The following is an 18,910-nucleotide window of genomic DNA, read 5'->3' as shown; positions in this document are numbered from 1 at the left end:
CCTTTTGTCAGCATAAATAAATGGCTTTCTCCTCTCTCCCTGTGCACCCACCACTCTCTGCTTTCACCTCTTCTGCACGGTCCACGTTTCTAGAATGCACCCCCTTATCTCCCATTCCAGGCCTCCTGACATCAGGCTGCCTCTGCCAGACGTCCCGTTGCTCACATGTTACTTGCTCACCTGAGTATTGCCCAGTCCCCCCCAGATGGGAGTGACGGTCCCTCCCAACCTGTGCCCAGAACATCTGACGCCCACCCTGTTGTCACACAGATTACACCGTACTCACCGGTGAACTGCGGTATTTCCTCGTGGGACAGAGAAGCTCAATAAACATAGGAACAAAATCGTGTGCATCATCATATATCTAATAAGATGCCCTGCACATAATTCTGTACCATAAACACTGGCTGAATGAACACAAGCTGTGGTAGACATTATCCCACATCACCCTTTAACCCTGCCCCTCTTATCTCATGAGCATGGGTCACTAGATTACTCTCCAGCTTCCTGGAGAAGGAGACACATCCCTTCTCTAGAAGAGAAATTACCCAGCCATAGCATATGAACTCTTTAGCCGTGGGCAGCTTAATTTTCTTTCCCATAGGGTACTAGTAACCTTCCCGTTACGTTGTAATTATCTACTAATGAAATAATTTTATCTTTAATATATTAACCCCTCATTATAGTTGCCATCACCCTCTCCCCAAAGTTTGCAGTTGCTTTTTCTTTCTCTCTCTCTTTCTTTCTTGCTTTCTTTTACATTTATTTATTTAAAAAAAAATTTTTTTTTTAACGTTTATTTATTTTTGAGACAGAGAGAGACAGAGCATGAACGGGGGAGGGTCAGAGAGAGAGGGAGACACAGAATCGGAAGCAGGCTCCAGGCTCTGAGCCATCAGCCCAGAGCCCGACGCGGGGCTCGAACCCACGGACTGCGAGATTGTGACCCGAGCTGAAGTCGGACGCTCAACCGACTGAGCCACCCAGGCGCCCCTACATTTATTTATTTTTGAGAGACAGAGAGAGACAGTGTGAGCAGGGTTGGGGCAGAGAGAGAGGGAGACATAGAATCAGAAGCAGGATCCAGGCTCCGAGCTTTCAGCACAGAGCCCGACGCGGGGCTCGAACCCACGAACCGTGAGATCATGACCTGAGCCGAAGTCGGACGCTTAACCGACCGAGTCACCCAGGTGCCCCATTGCGGTTGCTTTTTCTTTTGCTCAGGGTGTTTGCGAAGTAAAATTACTTCTCTTTTTTTAAATGACGTGTTTTAGTCTAATATATACATTTTTCCCTTGGAGCTCACGCATTGCTTTCATGCTCAGAAAGCCCTCGTAAATAAATCACCTATTTTTAACATTACCTTTATGAACCACGTAGAATTTATTTCAGGGCCAGAAGTGCAGTTAGTTTATGTTGTATTAGCTAGCCCCACCATTTCCCTCCTTGCTTGAGAAGGTTGAAACGAACCCAGAACTGGGTAGTAAGTCGTTGAGCGGCTCGTCTTGGCACAAAAATCCATTGGCTGCAGACCATGAAAACACTACTTTCCCCCCTCGTCTTGCTTTCAACGTATCTTTGAAGGCTCTTTGATTGTTCTTAGGCTTTCCTTCTTTCGCATGTCAACTTGGGTTCCCCGCCTCTGTCCGTTTGTGACACACTGAAAATATTCCTCCTGTTTGTACAGGATATAAAGTCGCCCTGCGCCCCCTTGACACATTGTATATGTTGTACCCAAATCTCGGGAGTTCTCTTTGTGGATACGTTGTGTTCTTTGGATGTCTCCATCTTCACGCTTTCCTCCAATTTCATTTTTATGTCATGAAATTGTTACTTGTTAAGTCTCCATTCTACATCCTTTTAGCTCCACAGAGTCAACCTTTTCGTTGTTGTTTTTCTGAACTTTCAAAAACTGTTTTCCTCGTGTCCGGGGTCCCTGTCTGACTCCTCGACCCTCCTTTTCTACTGTAAAGATTCTAAGTACAGTCATCAAAGTGAAAGAAGTATAGTTATTTGACTCTTGCTTTGGGAGAAGCATCTCCATTCTACCCCAAGACTCCACCACTAAGATAACAAGAGCCAAATGCAACATGACACAGAACACCTGTGATTTTCTTGGCGTCTGTCCTTAACTTACGGTGGGATGTTAGCTGGGTAGGTAGGTTCTTACTGCTTCTTTGCATCTTTTGTTTCTTCGGGGTTAATACCTTGCTCGGCCGCATAGAGAGGACGTCTGCATGGACACCTGTGCTGGGAATGGTGCATAAGAGTAACACCCTGCACCTGCCCAGAGAAACAGATGCAAGAACCTTCGTCTCCTCCGTGAACGCTGCAGACTGCGGCCTGGCGGTGTGTGTTGTCCAGCCAGTATTGAAGCACGTGTCGTGGGCTGACTTTCCCGAACGTCCTTTTTTAGGCCAACTCCAGAGTTCCTCATGTCAGCTCTCCCGTTGGCGATTGCCAGCTAGCGCAGGATGGCTGTGGGAGACGCTTCCGCTGGGGAGAAGGACTGGCCATCCAGGGCCCCTGTCTGGATGAAGTGCCCCCTCCACATATAGCCAGGGCCGCCACAGAGCTCTGCTCAGCGCAGGGGACAGCTGTCCACGCCAGTATCCTAACCCACCCTGCCGAGTATCAAACTTCTTATGTGAGTGGACAGAAAGCCTCAGCCTCACCTGGGCCATCCTGGAGTTGGGTGGGGAGGTTCACTGTGTCCTGCTCAGAGAGGCCTCGCATTTCCCTACTGGAAACTTCTAAAGGCCATACTGATGGAGAGTCTCCTACGCCCCAAGCATTAGGAATGACCTGCATTAACTTAGTTATTCCTCACAGCAGCCCCTCGGGGGTGGCATCATGACTGTCTCGGTCACGTCGAGGGAATGAGACACGGGCTGGTTCAGTGACACACAGCGGGTCGCCCCCGGCTCGCCTGTGGTGAAGCCGGCATAAAACACAAACCCACTCAGTCAGGCTCCGAGCCAGCCTCCTGTCCTCCGTGAGCCCCGGGGAGCAGATCGGGCAGGGCGACGGGGGGGGGGGGGTGGGGACGGGACACGGTGCCTCAGGCCTGGGGCAGTGGCCGGACGGGGCGGGCGAGGGGAAAGCATGAGCGTCCGCAGAGCTGGGTCTGGAAGAATGAGCAAAAGCCAATGTCCGTCTCTCCCTCCAGCCAGGGGTCACTGGTAAGAAGTGTGACTGTGGCTCTTTGTCATCGCGGTGTCTTGGCAGCTGGCTCAGCCCGGGACCCCCAGCTCCTTTCCTCTGTCGGGAGTAGGCTCTGGACCCTTCCCGCCCCCTCTGCAAATACTAACAGGAATGACAGTAATCTCACAGCCCAGGGCGGGTAGGATCAAGTCTCCGTGTGTGCGCGGGGCGTCCGGGACCCTGGGTCTGGCAGAAAGCACCAGCCTGCAGACAGTCCGCTTACTGCTCTCGAGGCATCGGTGGGAGGGGAACGCAGAAAGGCCTGCTGCCCTCCGGGACGCCGGATGCCTCCCCTGCGCCAAAGGTAACCGAAGCCAGCTTTCCGCCCTGCTCGCCAGCTGGGGACCTGCAGTGCAGGGCCTAACCGTGGGGCCCGTGCATTCCGGGCTCCCGGTGTCCGTCTCCTCCTGACCGTCTATCAGAGGGGTTGGCCTCAGACAGACGAGGGGGATGGTCTGTCCCGCTCTGGCCCGTCGGTCGTGCCTATGGGACCTTGTCTTTCCAAGTCTGCGACGTACCGGCCTCCACGTCAGTAGCTTGTCCTCCAATTGCAGTGTTTTGTTGGAAGGTGGAAAGAGTACCCTTCCCTCTTCCCTTGCTTCCCTCCTCCCTCCCTCCCCCTTCCCTCCTCCCTCTTTTCCTCCTCCCCCTTCCCTCCTCCCTCTTTTCCTCCTCCCCCTTCCCTCCCTCCTCCCCTCCCCCCTCCTTCCCTCCCCCTTCCCTCCTCCCTCCTTCCCTCCTCTCTTTCCCTCCCCCCTCCTTCCCTCCCTCCTTCCCTCCTTCCTCTTTCCCTCCCTCCTCCCCTCCTCCCCCTTTCCCTCCCTCCTTCCCTCCTCCCTCTTTCCCTCCCCCCTCCTTCCCTCCCTCCTCCCCTCCTCCCTCTTTCCCTCCCTTCTTCCTTCCTCCCTCTCTCCCTCTCCCCTCCTTTCCTCCCCCTTCCCTCCTCCCTCCTTCCCTCCTCTCTCCTTCCCTCCCCCCTCTTTCCCTCCCTCCTTCCCTCCTTCCTCTTTCCCTCCCTCCTTTCCTCCTCCCTCTCTCCCTCCCCCCTCCTTCCCTCCCCTTCCCTCCTCCATCTTTCTCTCCTCCCTCCTTCCCTCCCCCCTCCTTCCCTCCCTCCTTCCCTCCTCCCTCCTTCCTTCCCTCCTCCCTCCCTCCTTCTCCACAGCCCACAGCTTCACTCTGGGTCAGAGTTCCTCTTCACCGGGATCACCAAGCCCAGCAGTGGAGCTTCCTGGCTGCCCTCACTGCTTAACTGTCTGGGTCCACTTCCTCGTCTTCTAAACGTCAGACCCAGAGAACATTAGTGCTTCCTGAGCCTCTGCCCTGCAGCACCACCTGGGGAGAATGGGGATGGCTTGTCCTGTAGGACTTGTGGCTCCATCACACGCGACGCTGGTCCTCTGGGTGGCAGAGTCCGGGTTAGCACTGTCTACCCCAGAGCAGCGAGCAGTTAGCACCGTCTACCCCAGAGCAGCGAGCGGCTGCCCTCAAGCCCTAAGCGCACCCACAGCACTATGACTTGTTTTCCCGCGGAGAAAACCCCATTCCTTTTGCTGAAGGCAGAAGCAGGATCTGAGCAACTGTGGCCTTAAAACAGGCTTTACAGGGATGCCTGGGGGCTCAGTCGGTTAAGTGTCTGACTTCAGCTCAGGTCATGATCTCACGGTTCATGAGTTCGAGCCCCACGTCAGGCTCTGTGCTGTCGACTTAGAGCCTGCTTCAGACCCTCTCTGCTCTCCCTCTGCCCCTGCCCCATTCGTGCTTGCTCTCTCTCTCAAAATAAATAAACATTAAAAAAAAAAAGACTCTTAAAAAACATGCTTTACAGATGACCTCTGGTAAAGCATTGGACCAGCTTGTGCCCTCATCAAATGCAAACGTGTGGGAGGTTGAGCTTTGAAGAATGCAAGGCTAGTGCAGCTTTCATAATCCGTCGCATTGCCATGTGAATTTGTTTGTAATAGAGCCCCTCGCTAATCACTTTCATCTGGGTTTTAGAGGTTACAACTGGATTCTGCAGCCAAGAGTCTCAAGGACACGCCTGTGTGTGTCTTTCTCTTCAGTCCACCTTGTGGTCAAGGCGGAGATGAAACAGTTTGCCAGAGGACAGGGGGCAAAACAGGGACAAGGTCATTCTCTCTGAATCAGACTTCTGGTGTTTGTCACCTTGTGTCTCCTTCCACTGCTGTGTTATTTTAATATGATGTCACTTAAAGACAGAAAAGGTAGGTTTGAGATGGGGGAGAGGAGATTATGGATGATAAAACTGGGCAAAATACCCTTAATCTTTAAAGATTATGGGCAGAGGCTCCCCAGGCCTGTTTTGATATTATAATATTACATTATAACAATTAATTGTCTCTGGCATTTCTATGCTACAGGTTAAGTGTGAGCATCAGCAAATGTATGCATATTTTCCACAAATTTTAGTTTGCCTGAAGTCCTCTCTGTCTGTGTGTTGGCGGTGAGCTGCGTTTCTTGAGGCCGCCGTGAAAGTATCGCCTTCGTTCGTCTCTTGGAGGTGACAGTGTTGGGATCGTTGAGATTTTGTGATCCTGTGACTTTCTGGCACCTGAGCCGGGTCGCTGGGGCTTCGTCAGTCTGAGAGGAAGCTCTCAGAGGAACGAGGGAGGGATGTGACGTGTGGAGCTGACCCCAAGAGCAGACGCTCCAACAGTGAGTTGTGCTGGGACATTGTAGTCATGTCTCTGGAATTTCCTTCTGAGCCACAGACGGGCCCAGGTCAAAGGGCGGATTGTGAGGTGTTGGGTAGCACACCCCGCCATGTGGCAGCCTTGGGATGCTCTGTGGTCTAACGGACCAGGCTAGGACAGGAGGCTTGTCTCTGTGTTGGGGCCTTGGCTTGCATGCTTTTGAAATCCGAATTTTCTACATGATGATAAAAATTTAAAGGATAGGATTTCAGGATTTTGGAGGGGGGAGGAGTATTGATAACTTTCCTAAATGAAGATGTTTTGGAAATGTGAATTCTTCACTTTATACAATCCTAGTCTTTAATATTTCTTTTTTTTTTTTAAATGTTTATTCATTTTGAGAAAGAGCGAGAGAGAGCATGAGCAGGGGAGGACCAGAGAGCGAGGGAGACACAGAATCCGAAGCAGGCTCCAAGCTCTGAGCTGTCAGTACAGAGCCCAACATGGGGCTCGAACCCACGGACCGTGAGATCATGACCTGAGCCGAAGTCGGAGGCTTAACTGACTGAGCCACCCAGGCGCCCTGAGTCTTTAATATTTCTCATTTTATTGTCTGAGAAAGTCACTGTCTCTAAAACGAATAGGAGTCGCAACACGATAACTTACTGGGCCCAGAGACCAACCAAGTGGGCGTGTGGAAGCAAGGTTCAAAGGTATTTTTGCCGGCTGTGAATGCTGCCTCCCCTCCCCTGTGCCCACCCACCCCTCACCCCGGGTGCCTCAGGATCAGTCTCGCTATAAATGTGCCTCAGGAAATGTAAAGGTCACACGTGCTAATGAAATGCTTTTTAGTTTTTATTTTTGAAAGCCACGTGCATTTCCAAGCTCAGAATCAGTGACCCCTGTAACCATTTGTACACCTGCATTAGGTTTCTATGAAAATGTCATAAACAGTGGAACTCGGGTTATTTCTTTAATTTTTTTTTAATGTTTATTTTTGAGACATTAAGAGAGCATGAGCGGGGGAGAGGTAGAGAAAGAGGGAGACACAGAATCGGAAACAGGCTCCAGGCTCCGAGCGCTCAGCACAGAGCCCGACGCGGGGCTCGAACTCAAAGACCGCGAGATCATGACCTGAGCCCAAGTCCGACGCTCAACCGACCGAGCCACCCAGGCGCCCCGAACTCGGGTTATTTCTTCAGAGCGCTTCCTCCGTTCGTGTGTACCATAGTGCGTAAATTATTTGGCAAGGGACAAAAACAGGAGAGGGAGGAGGGAGAGCAGGAGGGAGTGAGAGGGAAAGGTGATGTGTAGAGAAAAGAGTCATAATGCGAAGCCTAGTAACTTCTGGTCGCCATTTTTTTTTAATTCCACCTGCAGAGAGAGGATGTATTGGGTTGTTCGTCTTCAGTATTCCGACCCACCCGTGTGACAATTACAATTCTCATTTGTAAACTCATGAATCTGATTCGATACGTTAAAAAACACGGGCAATCTAAAACCGATTCGTTGAGAAAGAAGCTTCTCAGGATCCATTTCCTCTGGCTGACCTCAAACACCGTGATTTTGTTTTTCTAGATAAAGTTTCTTGTTTTTACATTTGTTTTAACGGAAAAAAAAAAAAGTCAGTCATATTTGGATGGTTTGGGAGGGAACTTCCCATAAGCCTATTACCCTAGCACACCAACTATTTTTATTTTGGCCTCCCGATTCCTGTCCACACGCGCGATGATTTTATAGGCTGCCTTTAAACTACACATATTGTTTCATTTTCGGCTCTGCTCACCTAAGCTGGCGTCGTAAATGCACGTCTCTGTTTATGCACAGTCTTCCTGATTCCGTGTGTGTCTTAACCGCAGAGTTGGATCAACCGCGTGGACACCGGCTTCCAAAGTAACGCTTTTCTATATATCCTTGAGCATCACGGTGCATTTGGCAGGCCTCTGCTTGGTGTAGAATTGTATTGTGGCAAGACGATTTATGTTGGGGTAACGGCCAGCTGACATCTACAAGAAGCCGTGTTCTCCGAAAGGATTTCCTCGGAGAGGGACGCCAAGGCTCCCAATTGTGTCTGAGCAGCTGAAAATGAAAACAAGCAAAGCACTATTATTTTACAATTGTTCAGTTTCAAAAGAAAACTTGAGTAGGCCTGGCAAGGCAGACAAAGCTGCAGATGTCCACTCTTTCCCGCACACGCCCAGGATGGTGAACCTTTTCTGAACTGATGAGAGCAGGACGGGCCCGTCTTCCTTCAGTCCGGAACAACAAACCGTCCCCCTTTTGAGGGAAAAAAAAAAAAAAAAAAAAAAAAAAAGCCCCATCAGCGCCATCAAAAGACAGGCATACTTTCAAAACCATGATGATTCAAAGTTGGGTTTCTGTTTGGACTCAGTTCTCTGGGCTGCATTCCCCGCCTGCCCCTACCGCCCAGGGACATTTTGCCTTCCCAAAGGGAGGCAGCGTGTAAATTCCCTGGTAACACAGGGTGCGTGGTCATAAATTCCGCAGGCCTGAAAATGGAGGCTCTTTGGAAGAGAAGAATGAATTTGGAAAAATTCAGTAGAGCGTCACCTCTTCAGGGGTAGTTAATTCCTTCAACTGCTGAGCCGATAAGGTGAGATTCTTTAACGGAATGAGGATTTTATCTTTCAGATAAAAATGAGAGCCGCACAGTAAAACTTTTATGTGTGGGTGTGAGCTCAGTGTCGCGTCACATTTTGTGTGCTTCGAAATAATTCTGAGAAAATGATATACGGCCTCTTTGGTGTTGCGATTAAACCTTCATTTGAGGGGAGCCTGGGTGGCTCAGTCAGTTGAGCGTCTGAGTCTTGATTTCTTTTCACGTCATGATCTCAGGGTTGTGGGATCGAGCCCCTCGTGGGGCTCCGTGCTGTGCGTGGAGCCTAGTGAAGATTCTCTCCCTCCCTTTCCCTTTGCACCTCTCCCATGCTTGTGCTTTCTCTCTCTCTCTAAAAAACAAGAAAGAAAACAAACAAAAAAACCACCTTTATTTGATATCTTGGCGATTCCAATTTCCCTCTGTTTGTATCAGTTTTGTTGAAATGTGGATAAGTAAGTCAAGAACGTGTTTATGTCCTTAGCTTTTATGATAAAACAAAGCTCCAAACGTTGTGTTTTAGGGACACCCGGCTAGCTCAGTTGGCTGAGCATCTGACTCTTGGTTTCAGCTCAAGTCATGATCTCACAGTTTATGAGTTTGAGCCCCCACATCGGGCTCGGTGTTGACAGCAAGGGGCCTGCTTGGGATTCTCTGTCTCCCTATCCCTCTGCCCCTCCCCTGCTCTCTTTCTCTTTCTGAAAAATAAATAACCATTAAAAAAACACTTTGTGTTCTGAAGATTCTATAGGGACAGGCAGGTTTCCTTTATAAAAATTCTCCTGTGTCCCCCACCCTTCAGAGAATTTTCTGAAACCTATAATGTCTTTAAAGGAATTTCAAAATAATGTGCTGGACGGTTGTGCACTTTTTCTTCCTTGAACCTCCTCTGTGCTAACCTTGGGTTCTTTCTATTAAGAACTGAATTGCTGGGACTTTGTACCTTTTGACATTTGGACCCACTTCACCAATTCCCCCCAACCTCCTGACACCCCTCCCCCCCAGCTCTACAACTACCAGTAGGTTCTCTGTGTTCATGAATTTGGTTTTTTCTTTCTTTTTTGTTTGTTTGTGTAAATTCCATATATAAGTGAGGTCGTTTGTCTTTCTCCGACTTATTTCACTTAGCCTGATGCCCTCAATGTCCATCCGTATTGTCACAAATGGCAAGATTTCCTTCTTTCTTCTAGCTGAACGATACTCCGCTGAATATACGTACCACGTGTTCTTTATCCATTTATCCACCAGTGGACACGTAGGTTGCTTCTGTGTCTTCTCTGCTGTAAATAATGATGCAGGGAGCAGGGGGATACATTTATCTTCTCGAATTCGTGTTCTCATCTTCTCTGGATAAATACCCAGAAGTGGAATGACTGTATCGTGGGGTAGTTCTATTTTTAATTTTTTGAGGAACCTCCATACTGTTTTCCACAGGGGCTGCACCAGCCTGCGTTCCCACCAGCCATCCACGAAGGTTCCCTCTTCTCTACATCGTCATCAACCCTTGTTGTTCCTTGTCTTTTTGATACTAGTCACTCTAACAGGTGTGAAGGGTATCTCACTGTGGTTGTGATTTGTATTTCCCTGACGATGAGTGATGTTGGGCATCTTACCATGTGTCTGCTGGCCATGTGTAGGTCTTCTTTGGAAAAATGCCCCTTCAGACCCTCTGCCCATTTTATAATAGGATTGTTTGCAGTTTTGCTGCTGAGTCCTAAGAGTTCTTTATATATTAACACCTTGCCAGATATGTGACTGGCAAGTAATTGTCTTCCACTCAGCAGGTTGACTTTTCATTTGGTTGATGGTTTCCTTTGCTGGGCAGAGGCTTTTTATTACGATGTAGTCCCATTTGTCTATTTTTTGAAGCTAATGGGTTTTTAAAAATGAAGTCAGCCAGCTGGGATGCCTACTGTGTGCAGTTAGTGGTTTCTAATGGGATTGGAGCCCATCCTCCTTTTAAGGCGATTCACACCTAACGTTAAGAGTTCCAAGAACGAATAAGGACTTTTCACAGAGCCACCTCATGCCCATAGCTGCCTGCTTTGGCTCTTATGTGCAAAATGGCAAACCTCTGGACTGAAGTTCTCCTCCGTTTGTACCGTCCTTTAACCTCTGTTGGAGTGCTTATGGGCGTGTGAAATTTCTCGTGATGATTTTTCTAAGAGCTGGGGACTGCTGAGGCATTACTGTAACTCCCATTCAAGAGACTTTATTTGGGCCCCATGCAGGCAGAGCCTGTTGTTTTGGTTAAGATCCCATAACTAAGGAAATCTGACTTGATGGTAGCTTGGTGGGTGAGGAAGTCACCCTCCTTCTGGCGAAGGAGACTTTTCTCATGGGAGTACAAACCAGTTTGGGACATGCTGATGGTTAGAGAATAATCCCTGTTGAGCCAGAAGATGCTATCTCTCCCATCTTTCCTGGAGAAAGCACTCTTGAGAAGGGACCACGATAGCTGTGCAGGGAGATAAGGCCAGGCCTGCCCTTGGGTCTGCATGAAACGGCTGCTCACTGGGCAAAAACAAGGTGGCTTCAGCGGGGGCTGCAGAGTCCTATACAAATACGAGGGCTTGGAAGGACCCTGCTGGGTCTTCTGGTCCAGACAATGGTGTTGGAACTTGCTTTTACCCATTGTAACAGCCAGTAGGTATGTTTCTGGGAATTCTGCGTGCCAGGGGTAAAACATAGCCATTATTGACATTAAATTGTATAAATTTAGAGTCAAGTATGTTATATTAAAAACAAAGGTAATAAATACTCAAAACCCGTCACTAATGGATGGGAAATTTCCTGTTATTTGACCAGACTTCACTACCATCCGTGCTCCTGGAATTATTTAAGTCTACTGTGGGTGTGGGAAATACCATCCGTGTTGTGTGGACAGTAACTGGAGATCAAACACCGTGAAGATATCTGGAGTGCAGAGAGATAAGTTTTGGTTAGAGCGGTGGCCCGCTGACATCTAGAAGGAGCCTCATTCTTCAAAGGATTTCCTTTGAGAGGGATGCCAGGGCTCTAGCAGATGCTACAAATTAAGGCTTCTTCCTTCCAGAAAGCCAGTTATTAAAGCTCTGGTGGCACTCCATTTGTATCAGCCCAGTCGCTTTTGTATAGGAGATGGGCTGCAGAGACGAATGGACCCGGGGGGCCAGGACCCGGCGTGGGTCTCCTCTTGCTTGCCTGGATGCTCTTTCTGTTACGGGGCCGGTGGTGATAGTTGTGAAAGGCACAAGGGTCGGGGGTCAGGCTTAGCTGTGAGCATTTAGCCTCCCACGTTCTTCTATCACAGGTGAAAGCAGTGTAGGGACTAGGATACTAAACGATTATCCTGTGGAGAAAGAAGCTTCACAGACATCAAAGCCAGTTGCGTGTGGGGTGGTCGTCTGCTCCCGTGTGCTCGGTAAGGGGGACTGTCAGGGGGACAGGAGAGGTGGCAGAGACGGGATATTGAAATCTGCCCCTGATGCGTGGTGATACAATTACTGAACGGAAGAATGATTAAAGCGCGGAACACTTCTCACCACCTGGTATCAGGTTGTGAATGTATTTGCTAATTTATTTTATATCTCCCCCGTAAGAACGTAAGCTCCATGAGGGCAGGGACCTTGTCTTGGGTGCTCTTGGACACCCAGCTCCCAGGATAGTGCCTGGCACATAGAAAGTGCTCCCTGAGTGGTTTTAAAGGAAGGAAGGAACCCCTCCTGCCACTTCTGCAAGATTTGCCCAGAGCGCTGTGCCTGGTGTGGTCCAGCATAGGGCGCCTATTAACCATCTGTCAGGCTGTTAGACTCTCAGTGACCATCGTTTGTCTTTCTTCGTAGATGACGGAGGGCCGTCGATGTCAAGTACATCTTCTGGATGACAGGAAGCTGGAACTCTTAGTACAGGTAAGTGGCTCTTGGCCAACGTTCTGAACTTCTTCCGGGCTGATGTGGTTCAGTCTCCGATTCAGCCGATGGGTGGGGGAATATGTAAACGGGTTTTATTTTAGTTTTTAACACAATTTATTGTCACGTTAGCTAACACACAGCATGTACAGTGTGCTCTTGGCTTCGGGACGAGATTCCTGTGGTTCGTCGCTTATATGCGACACCCAGTGCTCATCCTAACGAGTGCCCTCCTCGATGCTCGTCACCCATTTGTTTTTTTAAAAAAAATTTTTTTTAACGTTTATTTATTTTTGAGACAGAGAGAGACAGAGCATGAACGGGGGAGGGTCAGAGAGAGGGAGACACAGAATCCGAAACAGGCTCCAGGCCCCCAGCTGTCAGCACAGAGCCCGACGTGGGGCTTGAACTCACGAACCGCGAGATCATGACCTGAGCCGAAGTCGGACGCTCAACCGACTGAGCCACCCAGGCGCCCCAGATGCCCGTCATCCATTTATAAACGGGTTTTAAATCGGTATCTCAGAGCGTCTGAGAGAGGGATGGCGCACCGTGGTATTTTTGTGTGTGAGTGCTATTTTCGTTCGTTCTATTTCTTTGTACACCACGCCTCAGGCATTCAAGGCCAGATGTATATCTGACCTCCTGTTGCACGTCTCTAGAAAAGGAAATTCCACAACTGCCATTAGCTGTTTGTACTTGAAGGAGTTCGCTGTAATATAACACAAATAAGTCTCGCGGCTGCTAAAACAGATTTGGTCGTCTTCCCGGCTCAGAGAGGGATAGGGAACCATTGGCTGTTTTCAAGTTAAGCTTTTGTAGGTGTGGGGGAAGAGAAGCATTCTCCTGGCTCTGTCTTCCCCCCAAGGGCCAAGTCACCTCCCTCCCGTGGGTCAACATCACATCACCCTGGAACATCTATGTGTCCCTTGACCCGCAGGAAATCAATCACTCCATCTCCAAACTGAGCACACATCAGGGTCCGAGAAGTCAGAGCAGTATTAGAATCAGAGACCCCGGTCTTGTTAAGCTTACTGTTGAAAAAAAAAAAAAATCACTGTTTCACTGAGAACCCTAAAGACTCGTGAAGCTGCCCAACTTGATTTAAAGAACTTACATCTGTTGTTCGACTCCCAACTTTTGTCACTGTATGCAGTCGACATTCTCAGATGTCTGTCAGACTCTCAGGGCAGTGCTCCTCATTACCCAGAACGTTTTGCCGAATAAGCTGTAGTTCGTCAGTACGTTGAAATGGTACCTGCATGCCCTCCATGGAAACTGGTTCTGTTGCAATGGAAGATTCACGTACAAATACCCTTACCTCATGCTCCCCCGTAAGTCCCACTTGGATTTGGAAATGTTCCGGTTGCTAACTTAAAGGAATTAATGCTTTAAAAAAAAATTTTTTTTTATATTTATTTATTTTTGAGAGAAAGAGAGAGACAGACAGAATGTGAACAGGGGAGGGGCAGAGAGAGAGGGAGACACAGAATCTGAAGCAGGCTCCAGGCTCTGAGCTGGCAGCACAGAGCCCCATGCGGGGCTTGAACCTGTGAACTATGAGATCATGACCTGAGCTGAAGTCGGACACTTAACCGACTGAGCCACTCAGGTGCCCCTAATACTGTTTTTTTTTTAATGTTTATTCAATTTTGAGAGACTGAGACAGAGCGCGACTGGGGGAGGGGCAGAGAGAGGGAGACAGAATCCGAAGCAGGCTCCAGGCTCTGAGCTGTCAGCACAGAGCCCGATGCGGGGCTCAAACCCACAAGCTGTGAGATCATGACCTGAGCCGAAGTAGGACACTCAACCAACTGAGCCACTCCGATGCCCCAAGGAATTAATACTTTTAATTAGATTTAAATTATAAAGGCATTACAAACGCAATGTAGGAAACATAGAAAATAGGAAAAAGCTCATAATCACCGCACACTAATTCCCCTATTAGTCTCATTTCAGCAAATTCCTTTCCAGCATTTTTTGTAGTTCTATTTCTTGCAAGGTTGTCATCATAGTGTGTGTAGTTCTGTATATTTTATTTTTCCACCTAACGTCTTTCACTGGCATTTTCCAGGTTGCTATAAGTTTTCATCTTTGTTAATATTAACAGAAATTCCAGAAATGGATATACCATCATTACCTAAACCTTCACTCATTTGGGTACGTTTAAGGTTTTCTGTTTGTTTGTTTTATGGTTTTTCCGCTGTTACCGGCAAATGCCGTCATTAATTTACCCGTGTGTATAGAGCTGTCCCGTGTTTGGGATTATGTCCTAGGCTAGATTCCAAGATTTATGGCCTTATTAAAAGTCAGACTTGTGGTTTGGATGTGGGGGGTGAGGTGAGCCAGCATACAGGAAGTGTAAAGTGAGTTAGATCTCCTCCGTTAGCAAAATCACTAACAAAGTATTTGGAGCTTTCAACTATTAAGAATCAGCAGGAAGAATTTGTAGGGGAGTGGCCTTGTGTTTTTTAGATGCTTTTTTTTTTTTTAAATCAGCGTTTAGAGGTGTGGAAAACAGCCACTGTCTGAAACAGGAAATGAGGCCTCAAGTGGCAGTGAAGTTATGATCTGTTGGCCAGCCTGCCCTGGGAGGATGTAAACCAGGGCACTGGAAGTGAACTTGAGTCACAGAAAAGGTATTTAGTTACTGCTGTGCACAGTTTAGGATGGGCCATCCTGAGCCCTTCACAATCCAGATGGTGAGAAGTTACACTCTGCCCGTCCCCTTGGGAACACAACGTCACATGTTACTTCCTCTGGCTAGAACTCTCCCTCCCACGCCCGCACCCCTGTGCCCTGCTGGTTTCTGTTAAGCCTCCAGTTCACGGCTTAGAAGATACTTTTCCCCCAACCTCTTGGCCCTACCCCCTGCCCCCCTCCAAGTCTTGTTCTTGGCTGTGCCTCCTCCCCTGTGGGTCCCCTCTTCGAGCACTGCCACAATTCAGTGTCACAGCTCGCGGTCATGGCCTGTTTACTCTGTTGCCCAGAGCCGCCCACAGTTTGAGGGCTGAGTCCGTGTCAAGATCGCTGTGTATCCCCAGCACCCAGCAGAAATGCCACCGAACAGATCCTTGTGGAATGAAAGAATGGGCTAATCCTAAAATGCCCTGGTATTATTTCCCCAAAGGACTTTTTGGCATAGAACCAATGGCTTGGCAGAGGATTTAGTTTAGCACACACACAAAAAAACTATACATAAAAAAAAAAAAAAGGAAGTGGGCAAACACCAAGTTAAATATGACTTTTCTTTCTCTTCCACAAAGTTCTCTTGCTCAGGGTTATGTTCTTTTGACAAAATCCTTTCTAAAGGGAATCCCGTATTGTTGAGTTCGTTTGGACCCACGCTAAGTTTTTGGTAGAATAAAACACTTGGATCCCATAATTCTCTTTTTGATACTGCTAACTCCACAGAGTGATGCCCTTGCAGACTCCTTTCTACTTCAGTCACCCAAGTACATTGAGGGCCGAAGGGTTTGGTGTTGTTGGTTTGAAGACCAGTTTCAGAGTGTTTGTGACAAGGCTCAGATGAGGAAATGGCCCTTCTCAGTCTTGTGACCTGGAGTTGCGGGGCTGGGGAGGGGCGAGTGTTGCCGGCAACATGTACCCTCCAGGGTCTGTTAGATGGAGAGGCAGGTGTGGGGGAAATGTTTATCCCCCACGGGGAAGCATGTGCAGGTTTACACAAGAGCGGCTGGTCGAGTAAAATCAGTAGGTAGCGGCAGAGATGGGAGGTCTGGTTTTTCAGCCACTGTTAGAGATGCACGAAGGCTACATCTCACAGAACTTCAACGGCACGAGAGAAGCGTTAAACGACGTGGAACCAACAACGAACAAGACCTGCGTCCGACCAGAAGGATTCTGATAACCGGGCACCCTCACAGATCATTTCCTGCAGCGTTGAGGACCTGGCCCCTGTGACGATAGCATTTCCCTTCTTTGGGTTATAACAAAATGGCCATAATCCCAACATTTAATGCTTCTTCTAAAGCCCTTTTGGGGGGCGCCTGGGTGGCTCAGTCGGTTGAGCGTCCAACTTTGGCTCAGGTCATGATCTCACAGTCTGTGAGTTCGAGCCCCGCATCGGGCTCTGTGCTGATGGCTCAGAGCCTGGAGCCTGCTTCCGATTCTGTGTCTTCCTCTCTCTCTGCCCCTCCCCCGTTCATGCTCTGTCTCTCTCTGTCTCAAAAATAAATAAAACGTTAAAAAAAAAAAAAATAAAGCCCTTTTGGGATTACTGAGCAGAATCTGTGCTGCCAAATCCCTGATTGCCCTGAGTAAATCCCTCAGTACCCGTACAGGCGAAAGGGCAAAGGTCCGGAGTGCACACGCTCGGATTTAATGTTTGAAAGGTGCATCTTGAAATCCATGGCCAGCGGCCCCCACAACATTACCGTGTGACTCCGTAAGTCCTTAAATTCCACTTAAGGACAGCTGGAACGATGATGTGGGCTTTCAAGAGACAAAGCCAAGCCTCCAACCTTGGTCGTCGTTGTGTGACAGGTTTCCAGCCAGATCACCCTCCCGTCCAACCTGGAGACCCTGTCATTTGCTCTGTCAGCCAAAATTGTTTCAACCAGTTAGAAATGTAGTCGGAAAAGCCTGCGTCAGAATGAGGGAGGCCGCCCTCAAATATGTCTCTCTATCAGCCTCTTCCTGATCCTTCTGTAGCCAGATAAGAGGGTGTCACGAGTGTTTTGTATTAAAGTAACATTCTCAAATCCTATCTCCAGGTGGTTATTCCTTTAAAATTACTTTCTTCATTTTTTTATTCTGCCTAGGTAGGGGAGCATTTTGAAAGCAAAGAAAGGGAACTGTGCTTTAGCCTTAGCGAGAATCATTTAAATAAGACCCAGGAGAATTTCCTGACAGTGAGGGTCAATAGATGGGGGACTGGAAGCGGTTAATAAGGAAGATTCCGGATTCTTTCTCTTGCGTTTCTTAAAAATAGAATAGATTTTCACTAGATTGGAATGGCTGAGGTGTGGCCGTGCCTTATTAGGTTCTCCTGAGGCTTAGGACATGACGCGGCTGCCTGTCCTACAGGAAGGCAGGCCGGGACAAGAACAACAGACACGTGCCTCGTACTTGTCTCTGGGCTGTGCCCAGCGCTGTAGATGAGTCGAAGTTATGCTCTGTTGGCTGCAATTCTTCCCTCGGATGGTAGAGCTTTACGAATCGGATTCCTCTCCAGCCCCACGACCCTGCCGCCGTGAACCCCTCTTTGTGTTCTGTTCAGGAAGCTGCCCCGGGATGTCAGGCGACATTCCAGGATTGCCGTGTCTCTCCCTCTGACCCAGTCTCTCGGGAGCCTTGGGCGGCACTTTGCTGACCATCCACTTCTGTTAAAATAGAGGAACAGAGTGTCCTGTGACTCTGAGAAGTGGAGCCCGTTGTTGTTTTTCTTTTTTTTTTTTTTCCAGGAGAATGAAAGATAGTAGCTGGGTTCTGGTTGTACATTACACGGTGTCCCCAGTTCTGAGAAAGCTGGTGGGACAGAAACATCAGGAAGGATCTAAAGCTGTGCTGTGTAGTGAATGCAGTGTTCGAAATGTGGGCGGCCCAAACCGAGATGTGGTGTAAAATACACACCAGATTTGGAAGGCTTCGTGTGGAAACCAAAGGAGAAAAGTGAAAAAATCTTATTAATGGTTTTTATATTGATGATTCCATGTTGAAAATGAACTATTTGGGGGGCGCCTGGGTGGCTCATTCGGTTAAGCATCTGACTTCAGCTCAGGTCACGATCTCACGGTTCACGGGTTTGAGCCCCGGGTCAGGCTCTGTGCTGACAGCTCGGAGCCTGGAGTCTGCTTCCGATTCTGTGTCTCCCTCTCTCTCTGACCCTCCCCCACTTGCTCTTTCTCTCTCTCTCTCAAAAATAAATAAACATTAAAAAAAAATGAACTACTTGGGGGTATCTTAATTAGGTTAGAGAAAATATGTAATTAAAGTTAATCAAACCTTGTTTAATAGGACTCCTAAAAAAATCTTATTTCATACTGGCTTCACATTTGTGGCTGACATGGTATTTCTGTTGGACAGGGTACCGCTAAAGGATAGAGAGAAGATCATTAGAGAGAAGATTGTGGGCACAATCAAATTGTTTAGGGCTGCCCAGATTTCATACTGGATGTCCTCCCCAGGAATGAGCACATTTTACAGTTCCTTTTGGGGTATCACTGGGGCACATCTCATTTAATTTTTATATTGACTGTGTATTGATTTTTTTAATGTTTGTTTTCGAGAGAGAGAGATAGAGTGTCAGTGGGGGAGAGGCAGAGAGAGAGGGAGACATCGGGCTCGAACTCACGAACGGCGAGATCGTGACCTGAGCTGAAGTCAGACGCTTAACCGACCAAGCCACCCAGGGGCCCCTATGCTGACTGTGTGAAGCCAGCACTAACTCAGCTAATAAGGAAACAGAAATTCAGGAAGGTTAATTAATTCACTTGAGGTCATGTAGTCATGCATACAGCTTGAGCACAGCTCTTCTGATGCTACATCCTGTTTTCGTTTCATTGCGCTGTGAGAAGTCTACATAA

General features: G+C 48.4%; 1 protein-coding gene across 6 annotated transcripts in view; it reads left to right on the top strand.

Annotated features, from left to right (window-relative positions):
• FRMD4A (FERM domain containing 4A) overlaps window positions 1–18,910 on the top strand; it is a 614,651-nt gene that overhangs the window by 415,224 nt on the left and 180,517 nt on the right. For all 6 annotated transcript variants that reach the window (XM_042991088.1, XM_042991087.1, XM_042991091.1 and 3 more), the window contains one exon: window positions 12,300–12,365. In XM_042991088.1, coding sequence (XP_042847022.1) covers window positions 12,300–12,365 — 66 coding nt within the window. The remainder of the gene's footprint in view (window positions 1–12,299; window positions 12,366–18,910) is intronic.

This window comes from Panthera tigris, chromosome B4, assembly GCF_018350195.1.
Source record: "Panthera tigris isolate Pti1 chromosome B4, P.tigris_Pti1_mat1.1, whole genome shotgun sequence".
NCBI classification, from domain to species: Eukaryota; Metazoa; Chordata; class Mammalia; order Carnivora; family Felidae; genus Panthera; species Panthera tigris.
Note: the sequence above shows the minus strand (reverse complement) of the source record. Positions and strands in the feature narration are given on the sequence as shown.